Source organism: Pyxicephalus adspersus, chromosome 7, assembly GCF_032062135.1.
Source record: "Pyxicephalus adspersus chromosome 7, UCB_Pads_2.0, whole genome shotgun sequence".
NCBI lineage: Eukaryota > Metazoa > Chordata > Amphibia > Anura > Pyxicephalidae > Pyxicephalus > Pyxicephalus adspersus.
The window spans coordinates 13,919,193-13,933,262 of NC_092864.1; the positions used below are offsets into that span (position 1 = coordinate 13,919,193).

The following is a 14,070-nucleotide window of genomic DNA, read 5'->3' on the forward strand; positions in this document are numbered from 1 at the left end:
TATTTCTGTCTGTATTAGTCTGTCATTTGCAACCCCTATTTAATGTACAGCGCTGCGTAATATGTTGGCGCTATATAAATCCTGTTTATTTTAATATTAATAATAATAAAAATAAAAGTATCCTTTAGATAAGCAACCTTTAAAAGGGGATAAAACACCAGTATGAATTATTTAAGTGCATGGCAGCTGAGTACCTGCAGTTGCTGGAACAACCTTTCGATGATATCAAGGAGCACATCCCATGTGGCTGCCTGAATTTCTTTCCCATACTTCTTTGCGAGTCGAGTGATGGACAGAACTATCTCATAGGAAACCACAGCATTTGGACAATTCATAGCCTATCCAGAAAATGAAAAACAAATGAAGTAAATGAGAAGTTCCACAGTCTGTTATTAATGAAAAACAGTCAATGAATGTAAAATGTTTAGTTCAAAGCTATTTATAAAAGTTATAAAACTTTTTCAATTCTAGTTCAGGATAGAGGGACAAAATCGACTCCACTGCCAGGAACTTGTATTTACGACCCTGATAAGGTGACCTCCACTCCCTCCCAAACTAACAGCGAGAGGTAGGACTCACAAGAGATGTAGCCATTCCACTACACACCGGCAAAACACTGAAGCACGCAGGTGGTAGAAGGAGGTTATCTTGGGGTGGAGAGCGATTTTGGCTTTGTTTGTCTCTCACTAGCTGGGAAAGCCTTTTATCTGCCTATGGTAAAACCTAAATGATCTGGTTGTTGCAGATCAATGACCTTTGCAAAAATGTCTAAATCTCTGGAACCACAACCTACCTTCAGAAATGAGGGGAGTACAGATATCGGAGAATTCTTTAGACAGAAGAGCCTGTGTGCTCCCCAGAGCCCCATCCCAACAAAGAAAACTGCCCCTCTCAACAAAGGAGCGTCTTCCCAATATACCCTGAGAAAGCAAAAAGAGCACAGATAAAGTTGCATGCTTGAGAAACACAGTGAAACACCTTACTTTAAACTAGAGGATACAAAACACAACTATGAGCGAGTAATGCCAAAAAACTATGGTGCTTTATTGCACAGTCAAGGTAAACTTTAAATTCAGTCTTCTTATCAACAGTGTAACAAAATTTTTTAGTTCATTCACATTTGACCTTCAATGTGAGGAATAACACTAGAGTACAATGATGTGTGTGTTTCATGGTATAAAAAATTATAATTATTATAATTATTATTATAAATTATAAATTACATTAAAAAAAGGTTTCTAAAACGGTAATTCATATTTTTAAGATGGACATTGAGATAATCTCTTAGGTGTCTATTTAAATTTGAACTCTGGTTAAATAAGGATGTACACAATGATGTTAGAATGCCTGCAACCAATAGAGAATTGAAAAGAAGACACCAAGAAAGATGATAGAGGTAAAAGTGCAGTTTATGATCCCTCAAGACAAAAGCGAGCATTTACCCCTTGCAACTCTCTGATAATAGCGTTAAGCTTTCGCAAGACTGATTTGCCTTTAACTACCGTGACTTACTTGTCTTCCATGATGCGGCTCATGGTGTAAACAGCCCTGTGACCAAGGTGTGTTCCCAGGAGGTTCCGCATCAGCTCAAGAGACAAAAAAATAATAATTCCAGAGAGTTGAAATAAACTAGATTCAATTTAGGACCTAAAACAAGCAACACAGGCAAAAAAATCCTACTGTGCCGATACTTCATAAAGAGACCTCTATAGAGAATAATTACACGATTACTGTGATGAGACGTTATGTGAAAAACAGGGTAGCTTAAGACTCACTACAGTGTAGAGTGATTTAGGGCTCATGAAGACATGTTTAATGAATGTGTAAATTGAATTTGTCAATGCATTTACAATAAAAGGTGGCATTAACACCTGCTTTGCTTGCAATCCAAATATACCTTCAAAACACCTGCTGTGTTCAGAAAAAAGCAATGAAACCAGGTCATAAGAAGCCTCTTAACGGTCATCTACATTGATTAAAATACAGTCCAGGTAAATCTGCTGATCTGAAATTGAAATGCAAGTCAAATGCAGGTTAACTTAGACCAGTATCAGCTCTCACCTTCCAGCAGGGCTCACACAGCTCTTTTACATTAATTGTTCGGCAAAGTGTGATGACAAATGTTGGGATGCTCTCTGGTGGCAGGCAGTTGTAGCAAACCACAGCGTCCAGTACCTTTAATGACACCTACAAAATACAAAAGGCCAACTTAGAAATGTTGGGATGCTCTCTGGTGGCAGGCAGTTGTAGCAAACCACAGCGTCCAGTACCTTTAATGACACCTACAAAATACAAAAGGCCAACTTAGATCTCTACTGTCAAAGAAACTCTGTATTTTTTGCTTTGAAATTCTTATTTCTTGTATTTACCACATTAATAAATTATAAGCGTATTGAGGAATTCTCATTCACACAACTGCACTGAAAACATAAATGCTTGAGTGCAAAGTTGACTGGTCCTCCAATCAAATGAAGGTATAAATTAAAATTGGTAAACCATAGCCCAAATAGAGCAGATACATCATCTCGACTTTATTGATCTGGTTAAAAAGGACCTGAACTATGGAAGCTGCATCTTGCATAGTAGATTGCATAGTACTGTTCACAGCATTGTCTCTAGGCTTCCTGCAGTTGTTGCTTTCCTTGCTATTGACTTACCATGCCTTACTTGTTTTTTTCATAATAAAACTGAAAAAAAAAACTAACCTCAATATCATAGGAAGATGTAGTCCGATTGCAAAGCAGACAAATCATTCTGTAAAAAATAAAACAATACTTTACAGATACAATGTATGCAGTGCCAGCTGGAATTGAAAGAATGATTACATAATGGTACTTACTGCACCATAGGAGCAATGTAACGTTCCAAGTAACAACTGTGAAACTTTACCAGATTCACCAGAACCAGCAGGAAATCTGGGGACATGCCCACCTCCATCCACTGGAGGACAAATGCAGCTGTAAGGAAATGGAGACTTATTACAATGAAGTTTCTGTGACACTCTGCTAAGTGAGAAGCAGACATTTTCAATCAACAGGGAGCAGAAGCTTTGCAGATTGCAGCTGTATAGGTGTGACTCAGCAGGGAAAGCAGGACTCATAGGAGTGAGAATTGCAGAGATGCCGTTACATAGGTTCACTAGGTAGCTGCTCAAGAAAAGCATCAGAATTTAGACTGGCTGATTCAGAACCCTTGTGTTACATGTCTACCCATCACAAGGGAGAAGTATTTCAGCTTCGGTAATAATTCTGTGGCTTCTGCTAATGTGTGAGTCTTTAAAGGTTGGACAAATTAGCTAAAGATACTATTTAAGGTGAAGTGCTGCTTAATACATTTAAAATATAATAACCACCCCTATGATATCATATAGTAAAGAACTCCTTGTGGATATGGTGGAAATCTAGACACAGAATGCCTTGTGTCTTTGATGGCACCAGGCAACTACGGACTGGTTAGGTTTGCTCTCTTGCTCATTAGCACAAAAACCATACAGGATACCAGATTGGCCCCAAGTACTGGCCCACCGTCCCCAGTCTGGGTGAAGCTGTAGAACAAGATAATGAAACCAAGCCACATTGGTACTTACACTGGAGGAATTAACTGTTATAAACATACAAGTAACATTTGCTGCAATACAGCTTTTACGATGTTACGTCTGTTAGAAATGTAATTCTATGCTGTAATAGATTCCTCTGTCTAAGCCAGTGTTTTTCTACCTTTTTAGCATTGGGAAACTTCTTGAAATAACTGTCAGGGAACCTCTGCTATAATTACTACACCCCCAGCTCACTCATTAGTGTGGTGGTCATTAGGAAAAATGGCTCTTACATTGTTGGCCATTGGGAAGAATGACAGCGCTCTTACACTACTCTGCTATTCACAGCTAGTGTGCTGACAGGAGGCTGAGCTGCTAAGAATAGCAGAGTAGTGTAAGCTGTATAGCCGCAGCAACATTTTATTCTATATTACCGGGCTGCTCTCAGAAAGGTTGGGGACCAACTGATGAACCATCCAATACAGTTCAAAAACAATTACCCAACAAAGAAATGTTTATTTTGGTCCAATTTTTTACAACCTCGTAAAAAGCTTCACACTTACATCTTCAAACTTCTTGGTTTTTGCCAGTTCACAGATATTATTCATTGCACGGATCCTAATACTTAAGGCACTCTCAGGGCTCAGCTCCTGGTGGGCAGACAGAAAACATAGGAGACATTACTAGGCAAAATTAAGAATCAGGAGGAAAGAATTTACATGACAGGAGCTACCCCTACAGCCTTGACCCCACAGCATTTACCTTTAGCATGTCTGGATGGATGATGTACTCCGGGAGCCTTTCAGAATGTTTGGATTTGGGACGTGGAGGCCCGAAACCCAAAAACATCTTCACCTTCTCCTTCAGCCCCGGGTCTCGGCCCATTTGCCGTGCCATGGTTGGAGTGATGAGGGGCCCTATGTGATCACATAAAGAGAAAAACACTGACCACACATGGAATAGAACAGCATGAATTGGGGCACAGACACAAGCCTAGCACCCCACTGTACAATGCAGAACTTAAACCACAAAATTAACATTTTTCTCCTCCAGCATGCATTGCAACAATTCTGGCAATTTTTACTGCAGACAGTATACTATTCTTGCTCGTAAAATACAGAGGCCAAAGAGGAAGATGTTTGAAATTTTCAGTGTTGCACATACAGTGTGCGCCATGTCTGAGAAACTTCCCCACTTGTTATTGGTCAAGTACATGCCGGGGGTTCCGCATTTAAAGTGGAATTAAACCAGAGTTACTCACCTGTCCTTGTTCCCTTCCATGCCACCTCCATCTTTGCCTACTGGAAGGGAAGAAAGTAAATCTTCAGCCCATATTGGCTGGGCTGACAAAACTCCTGTGCAGGCGAAGGTAGTTTGTTCAATCATTCCGGGCACGTGCAGGGGAAGCCGGGATTGCTAGGTATCCTGGCAACCTAAGATGAAGCTACACTTGTGCCGCTCAGCTTTTTGCCAGATACCCATAGCAATCAGGCAGTAAGGAGGGATTATCGCAGAAGGGACATCACAATAGTGAAACAATGACTGGCCTGATCACAGAGTTTCGCTTTGTGCATCTGTGTATACAGTGCTCTGGTGACCACAGTCACTGAAAGTGGGGGAGAATACAAAAACCTGAGTTGTCACTTGAACAGGATTTCCAGGAAATTGTTGTCTCCGTGATCGCTAATAGGACATTTTTCTCACTTTGGAGACATTTTCTCTCAGTTTCCGTGGTGTCTACGTGACGGATAAGACAGGGAAGTCTTCCCAAGTGCCAAATAAAATAGCCTGATGCACATTTAGAACTTCCCTACTCTATCCAAAAAGCTTTTATATACTGAAAAGAACAGAACTAATCCCTCTGTAAAGGGAAGGCATGATTGGATGAGCTCACATGACGTGCCACATCGGAGAGGACACCAACTTTATACCCTGTTCTGAATTATGTATATAGTCTGGGGTTATGGAGATGTGCACACCGAAAATGCTTGTCTTTTTTTTTTTTTTAAATGCTGATTGGTAGTACAGAAGATGTCAAGACTTATGAAAGATTCTCAACATCTGATTTCAAAATGTTGGTATACTACTGTCAGGGGCGGTGTAATCAGCACGAGGTCGGCCAGTTGGCAGGGTAGCAAATGTCAAATATCAGGGCATTATGGGTAGCAAATGTCAAATCTCAGGGCAACTATGAATACCACTCCCTATAAATCTATGGGAATTTCTAATCAGATTGAAATAGGTTGATTCGACAAGTCAAACGCAGGTGACTTGAACTTTGCAGAGGTGTCTCAGACTGATCTTGAATGCAAGCAAACTGCATGAACATCTACACATTTGGAAAAATGTAAAGCCCCACCATGGGGTTGTGACCTTCCCCACTAATGCACCCAATTCTGATGGTCACCCTCACACGAACGACTGTACACACGAACGATGTTCAACGATCGTCGTCCAATCCGATCCGCCGGTCCGGTCGTTCGTTTCCAACGAGTTTCCTCGTTGGTTACTTTTTTACGAACGATTTTTTGCCCAACCGATCGTTCGTCGTTCGATTGGAACGATAAAAATTGGAAGTGTGTACGCACCTTATGGGAACAGAAAGGCCACTTGAAAAAGGTCAACTGCAGGTCAAGTGCACCTGTCACACAGATGCAAGGACAAAAGCACAAATTAGACATGCCCCAAAGGTGTCTAGAGAACAGAAGATGAAAACAACATTGTGAGTTTGGTATCTGTAATAACCAAGCTAAAATATAATCCTTAGGATTTTTGCACATAATGAGCCTGTTAATAAAGCTCTCCAAAACTGGAGAAGATAGACTATTACTATGGATTCCGGAGGATATCTCAGCACCCGGCTTCTGCATAGTTCCATGGAATCTTCATACAAGCAATGGGTTGGCTGTGAAGCGGAGGTATGTATATATTAAATTGCCACCATGGGTAGGGGGCAGTCTGGAGGAGCAGGGGAATGACCAGCACACCCATACAGGCATTTTATGTTAGTATTGAGGAAAAGGGTTACGTGGGCTCAGGGTCGGGGCCACACATACATACTTGTATACACACACACATATATATATATATATACACACACACACACACATATGACACATGCATACATAAACATACAAGCACAGTATATAACACATGCATGCAGTAGCACAGAACACACTACATATACACACATAGGGTATCACAGGACATAAACATACAAGCACAATACATGACACAGACATGTAAACACAGAGTGAAATTCATTGCTGGTTGCCCCTGGTTACCAGCACACACCAGTCACCACCTCTCCCCGCTCTATGATTGGTCAACGGCCTCTACTGACCTGCAGCTCTCCCCTCACTGCTGTCACTGGCACGCGCCCACTCACCCAACTTCAACCCTCGGCTTTAGGGCCTGCAGACACCGCCCCCCTTCAACCCCCGGCGCCACGCCCATAGCCGCGGTCACGTGCAGAAACCCGGAAGCGCCGAGGAGGCTTCTGGGAGTTGTAGTGTTTTGGCGGGTTTGGCCATATGGAGGGTTGTTGTGGTGAAGAATGAGCTCTGCCAGGGTGACCAGAAGCGGCAGGAAAATACTGCAGGGTGGCAGGAAGAGGAGTGGAAGTGGCACAGAGCAGCATGGAGGTAACTCAGGAAGTGGCAAATTGCAGAAAGGTGTTGGTTTGTGAATGAAGAGGACCTGTCACTTGTAACACTGAAGTGACTCAGCTCACCTGGGAGAGGGCGTGGCTTGTGAATAAATAAGCATGTGCACAGTGTGACAGGTGTTTTTGTATTTGGGGTAACTGGTTTTAGGGTTTTTACCCTTTGGATGAACAATAAGTTAGTAAGATGTGTGGGGAACTGGTAGTAAAATTGTGACCAGGGTTCTAAAACATCCCGTAGGCAGGAAAATAGGATTTGCTTTGATATGCACCAATCGTAGTGGAGATGCAGCTTTGGAAACATTGGTCCAGGTTTTTTTTGTATATTTGCAGGTGAGACTAACACACTGCCCCCTAGAGGCAGGAAGGAGGTGAAGAAGAGGGTGCAGGTCAGATACGACTGCATGGAGGATGTGGAGAAGAAGCTGAAGTGGGAGCCGGAGAACTGGCAAAGGCAGCTGGAGAACATCCGAGAGATGAGGAGCCGACGGGACGCCCCCGTGGAAGAGGGCAACATCACTGCCCTGGGGTATCATCTATAGGAGAGGGCAACAACACTGCCCCGGGGTTTCATTAATAGGAGGGGTATTATCTATAGGAGAGGGCAACAACACTGCCCCGGGGTATCATTAATAGGAGGGGGCAACAACACTGCTCCAGGGGTATCATCTATAGGAGAGGGCAACATCACTGCCCCGGGGTATCCTCTATAGGAGAGGGCAACAACACTGCCCCGGAGGTATCACCAACACTGCCCCGGGGTATCATCAATAGGAGGGGGCAACAACACTGCCCCAGGGGTATCATCTTTAGGAGAGGGCAACATCACTGCCCCGGGGTATCATCTATAGGAGAGGGCAACAACACTGCCCCGGGGTATCATCAATAGGAGGGGGCATCAACACTGCCCCAGGGGTATCATCTAATTATTATAACACACTATTTATATAGCGCCAACATATTACGCAGTGCTGTACAAAGTCCATAATCATGTCACTAGCTGTCCCTCAAAGGAGCTCACAATCTAATGTCATTACCACAGTCAAATGTCATTATTACAATCTAAGGTAAGGTGAGGGGAAGCCAATTAACCTAACTGCATGTTTTTAGAATGTGGGAGAAACCCGGAGTACCCGGAGGAAACCCACACAAACACAGGGAGAACCTGCAAACTCCATGCAGATAGTGTCCTGACCGAGATTCAAACCTGGGACCTAGCGCTAGAAATGCCAGAGTGCTAACATACCTGTATGTCCTGGTGACAGGTAGGAAGTACAGAAAGAAAATCCTGAACAAACATAGCCAGCGTTAAATAAAAGTTATTTTTTGTTACTTCCCCCACCTTTTAGATTGTAAGCTCTTTGGGGCAGGGTCCTCTCCTCCTGTGTCATTGTCTGTCATTTGCAACCCCTATTTAATGTACAGCTCTGGGTAATATGTTGACGCTATATAAATCCTGTTTATTAATATTATTATTATTATTAAGTTATAATCCACTCATTTATACTCTGTGTATGCAGAATGTTGTCAGGCTTTTCTTGGAATTCTTTCTGCAGGGGTCACATTCCTGGGGAAGAGGCAGCAGCATTGTATCTTTGTGTTTGAAGATCTCAGAGCAGATGTGTCATTTATTGATGGAATGGCAGTAAAATAATGATGAGACCTCCCAATGCTGTACACAGATGAACCCCATCATAAAGAATTTTACAGCACAGCCCAGGATTTAGTTTTTTATTGCAGTTTTGGCTTTCATGTCGGAATGTTTTGTGCATCTCTTTAGACACAGACTCCATTCTGTAACTGTTATATGTTAAATGTCTGTGTTTCTCATCCAGGGTTCTGTGGACTGCTAGGGGTTCTTTGAGCAGTTTGCACCTCTCAGGTCAGTTTGAGTGACACCAATGATAGTTTTGGTTATCTGCAAGGGTGACATTCTTCCCAATGTCCAGCGTAAGAGGCATTTTCCCACTGAGCACCATGCTAATGTACTATGAGCTCTTGATATAGTAATTAAAGAAGGGGTTCCCTGAAGACCTGAAAGTTATTTTAAGGGTCCCCCTATGTTAAAAAGGATGTTAAAGGCTGCTCTGTATATATTACTGCCCTCTAGTGGTAAAATAACACACAGCATTGAAGTTGCATGATGCCACCCCATCTCTAAAATTGTCTCTTTGCAGGTTATGCGTTATCAGGTCTTGCTATCCTTGATGCTGTCCAGCCAAACAAAAGATCAGGTGACCTCAGCGGCCATGACCAAGCTACGGGAGCACGGACTGACCGTACAGAGGATTCTGGAGACTGATGAAGAGACTTTGGGGAAGATAATCTATCCAGTGGGGTTCTGGAAGGTGAGAAGAATACATAAAAAACTTGTCCAAAGGCCCAATATGTGAAATTCTCCCAGTCTGTATTGCTCATAGCAACCAATCGGATGCTTGGACATGCAGAATTGTGAAAAGGAAAAAATGGAATGGTTAGCTTATATAGGGATGGCTTCAGAACTCATCCTTGTGTTGCCGTGTGTTCTTCCTGTGAGCCAGATCAGTCCTCTGTTGGAGTAAATGGTTTCTTGTGTGAGACCAGGGCATTAGGGGTTAGTTGCCTAGTCTCCTGGACTTATTGCAGAATGCTACATAGATCAGTGCTCTGCCATTTCTGCAGCATTCAGGACACTAGCAGAGGAAAAGCACATGGAGTGCCAGGATGGCCCCTGGATGCCATGCAGTTGTCACGCCATCAAAATAACCAAACACAGGATATTGTTTTGTAGAGGCGTAGTGTCTATTATGGCTTGTTTTTGTTCAATGATTTAGTTCATGTAAAAATAAATTTACAAAATACTACTAGAAGTCCCTCACATTCTTAAAGCTTATAATCATAAGCCACATCCCTATATGAACCACAGATTTATTTCCCTAATCAAAATGGGACTTTTTAGGCACTATTTAACATGTTTTGTTAAGGAAAACGTTTTTCCACACTTTAATTAATTTCATTACAAACAAAGATAAACCCAAATTATTGACTTTAAAAACAAATTTTTAATTAAAACATCACACCATATCAAAATATGCAAGATACAGATACATGCTATCCTCCATGCTTTCCTCGTGGATCGCGTCCATTTCTTCAGGAGGTACGGTAAGTTTTATATTACAAAACATGAGGCCAAGATCCCTTCATATACTAAGCCGGGAGAGAGATGCGGAAGACAAACATCACCAAGCCAAATGGTTTCCCTGTAAAACCACTTATTAGCAATGAAGATGCTGTCCACAACATTACCAACATTAGCATTACCCCTCCACAGTATCCACAGTAATGCTGTGTATGCTCATACTTTCAAAATCAAACCACTCCAGAAACTCCTATTTTCCAACAAACATCATCACTATAAAAGCTGTTTATAGTACTTGATGATATTTGTTGGAGAATACTTTTTGGCTTGGGATGTTTGTCTTCTGCATCTCTCTTCCTGTCTCTCAGCCTAGTATGTGAAGGGATCTTGTCCTCCTGGTTTTTAATAAAAAAAAACTTTCCTCCTGATAAAGTGGACGTGATCCACGACATGCATGGAGGATAGCATGTATCTGTCTTTCATGCTTTGATATGGTGTGATGTTTTAGTTGAAAATTTGTTTTGAAAGTCACTAAATTGGGTTTATCTTTGTTTGTAATAAATAAATTAAAAAATGTTAAATAGCACCTAAAAAGTCCCATTTTGATTAGAGAAATATATTTGTGATTCATGTAAATATAATAATAATTGAATGACCTTTGTATTGTCTTTAAATTTAGAGCAAAGTAAAGTACATCAAGCAGACCACTGAGATCCTGCAGGAGAAATACTGAGGGGACATACCTGATAATGTATCCGACTTGGTGAAACTTCCTGGGGTGGGCCCCAAAATGGCTCATCTGGTCATGGACATCGCCTGGAACAAAGTGTCAGGAATTGGTAAGTCCTACCAGCAAGTCTGGATATATGGCAGCCTTGCAGAGCTGATGTGAGTTTAGTTCCAACTGGAATCTAGCGTATGATTTCCTCTTTTGTTATGGCATTTTTTCTATATTAAAAAGTTCTAAAACGGTAGACATAAACCTAGCAAGCCTAACTAGATGTCAATTAGTAGTTAGTTTTTTTACAGTAAAATATATTTTTATTGCATGTCAGGCCTGCAGCCTCTTCGCATCCACTTTTTGCCTATATGCATTCCAGCCATGACCTAATGACATTTCTCACTGAGCCATGGGCCATTCCTGTGTAATGTGGAAATGGCCACTTGTATTCTAGACAGGGTGACAACCCACGAGCACCACTGGGAGATGGGGACAGAAGGTTGTCGCCCTATAACAGTGTCTTAACCAGAACCTGAATGGCAGGATAACCAGTTGTTGTTTTTAATACACTTTTGCAAATATATTAACATATTAAAACCTAAATTTGATTTTTAGTGATTGGGTTTACATCTAGTTCAACTAGCTTCAGTCCAAACGTGCATATAAAAGAACAGATTTAAGTATGTGTATTAGGTGATGGGGTGCAAAGCTAGGCCCTTTTCTGAATGGCACACCACTTTTCTGCAATCACAGTGATGGCAGTAGGTCCTTCTACCAGGATGGGCATGAGGAGTCAGTGTGTAAAGTGATGATGATACCATCGGAACTTGCAAGGCAAGGACATATCAGTGACCACATGTAGAATTACACGTTGTCTGGTCTCTCCCCTAAGGTGTGGACACTCATGTGCATCGAATTTCTAACCGACTGAAGTGGGTAAAGAAGGAAACCAAAAGCCCAGAGGACACTCGCGTGGCCCTTGAAGACTGGATGCCCAGGTGAGTAAACTGCACATATATATGTATCAGGGTGGGTAATGCCCAAAGTCCTATAGCTTTGCAGCACTTGGATCCTGGAATCATTTGGCACCAGAAAACAGCATTGAGAATATACAGAATGATCTCCATATGTATGAACAAGTGATTCTCCTTTTATATAGACTGTCCCTTGAATGTACATATGAGTATGGCTATGTGTGACTGATACAAATGATTCTTTATACTGAGGAGCTGCTGATCAATTATAAAATAACATGTGAGATGTACAATTGATCAGTAACAGCTTATTCATTTATGGACCATTTGTCACCCTCTGGTAGGGTCAGGTTTCTTCCAGTTCCAGTGACATATTGGAGGAGATTTACTAAATCAATAGAAACTGTTTGCTTTCGAAAACATTTCTAACCTCATTCTAAATGAAGTGAAGCTGTGTTCATTGTGAATGTGCAATCATAAATTACAAACACAGATCGTGATTGGATCATTGAAGTTAACACAACTTTACCTCATTCACTATGCTAAATAAACATTTGGTTTGCAAAGTGAACAGACTCCAATGTTCTCGTTGGGCATTATTTTTCCATTCTTGGGTGTTGGGAGGGGGGGTGGGGGGTAAATATAGGGTTAATGCAATGTATTTCTAATCTTGCAGCAAATAAATATGACACTAGTTACATTAAACAAAAAAAAAAATAATATGGAATATTGCAGCTGCATATATAGGCTTAGTAGCTTGCACTTTGGCTTTGCAAAACTAGCTGCAAGATCAAATTCTAGCATGGACACTAACTGCACGGAGTTTGTTCATTATCCACGTTTTGCCTGGGATTCTTTCAGGCATTCTGGTCCCAAAAAGATTCAAGTAGGTAAATTTGTGTCCTTCCAACAGAAAATTGGCCTTATGGATGGGACAGTAGATTAGGAGCACCTCTAAGGGACAGTTAGTGACATGACTATGGACATTGTACAGAGCTGCATAATATGTTGGCATTATATAAATGCAAGATAATAACTAAAAGAAACAGTGACAGCCATTGGAGTAGTTATATTGCAGAATGGTCTTGAACCTTCAAAAACAAACTCATTGGTCATTCTGATATCTAGTGCTTTTTTTGGCTAGTGCTTTCTGGTTCTGGAATCTGTCAAAGAAATTAAATACACATCTTAAATCAAAGCTGACCCATGCAGTAATTCCTCTCCACCACTAGATGTCTCTAGTCTTCAGGATTAATGATGGCCGGTATCATGCAACATATGTCCTGTGGGCCCAGGTTGTCATGGGCCTGCCCTTTGGGGTCGGGTCATCCTGCAGCCTGGGCTCACAACCCTCCTTATGTTTGGTATGATCGGTTCTTAGGTAATAAGGGAAGCACGGCTGCCTCTGAAAGAGGGAAGATTCTTGTAGAAAGAGTGGGGTTGGTGTTTATACATTACATTATTTGGTATACCAGCACCTCATGGAGTGGGCTAAAGCTGCAGTAAAACAGGGATTAAAAATAAAAGCAATGGATAGTTTGTAGGTTCTGAAAGCTTGCAGGTTGTTTGCTTTACTAATACAATAGACAAGGAAGCAGTCAGCATATGGACTTTTCATCTTTTATCATTTACACCTGTGCCTGTTCCAGGGATCTTTGGAGTGAGATTAACTGGCTCCTAGTGGGGTTTGGCCAGCAGATGTGTCTCCCTGTGGCCCCTCGATGTTCTGAGTGTCTGAACAAAGACATCTGTCCAGGAGCCAAAAAAAAGTAAGAACCTGATCCCACTGAAGATGGAACCTGAGCATGCTAAAAATGGAGGGGAAGTCACATGACTGCAGAGAAGAATGGAGATTAGAATGTTTATAACAGACAACGTAGGATATACTTCTACCAACAGTCCAATGGTATGGTCATCTTTTTGTATATATATATGTATATATTTTTGTGGTTTCAGTAAATGATTTCTAGTTTCATTGTGGAGTCTTGTATTTTCTTTTTTCATTACATTCTATGATGAGACATTGATGATTAGTAATTAAAGGTGAGGGCAGTTTTA

General features: G+C 41.5%; 2 protein-coding genes across 2 annotated transcripts in view; one reads left to right on the plus strand and one right to left on the minus strand.

The window, feature by feature from the left end:
* The window catches only part of TSC2 (TSC complex subunit 2), a 35,892-nt gene extending 28,906 nt beyond the window's left edge, over window positions 1-6,986 (minus strand). The window contains 9 exon segments of the mRNA XM_072417003.1: window positions 169-338; window positions 794-920; window positions 1,513-1,586; window positions 2,062-2,187; window positions 2,706-2,754; window positions 2,840-3,005; window positions 4,095-4,185; window positions 4,298-4,452; window positions 6,879-6,986. Of these exon segments, the coding sequence (XP_072273104.1) occupies window positions 169-338; window positions 794-920; window positions 1,513-1,586; window positions 2,062-2,187; window positions 2,706-2,754; window positions 2,840-3,005; window positions 4,095-4,185; window positions 4,298-4,432 (938 nt within the window). The 5' untranslated portion in view covers window positions 4,433-4,452; window positions 6,879-6,986.
* Window positions 6,987-7,040: 54 nt separating this feature from the next.
* On the plus strand, window positions 7,041-13,987 carry NTHL1 (nth like DNA glycosylase 1). The gene is given in 6 exon segments (XM_072417529.1): window positions 7,041-7,179; window positions 7,533-7,709; window positions 9,336-9,547; window positions 10,997-11,156; window positions 11,931-12,036; window positions 13,662-13,987. Coding segments are annotated over 6 exon segments (867 nt in total). The 5' UTR covers window positions 7,041-7,091; the 3' UTR covers window positions 13,786-13,987.
* The last annotated feature ends 83 nt before the right edge of the window (window positions 13,988-14,070 follow it).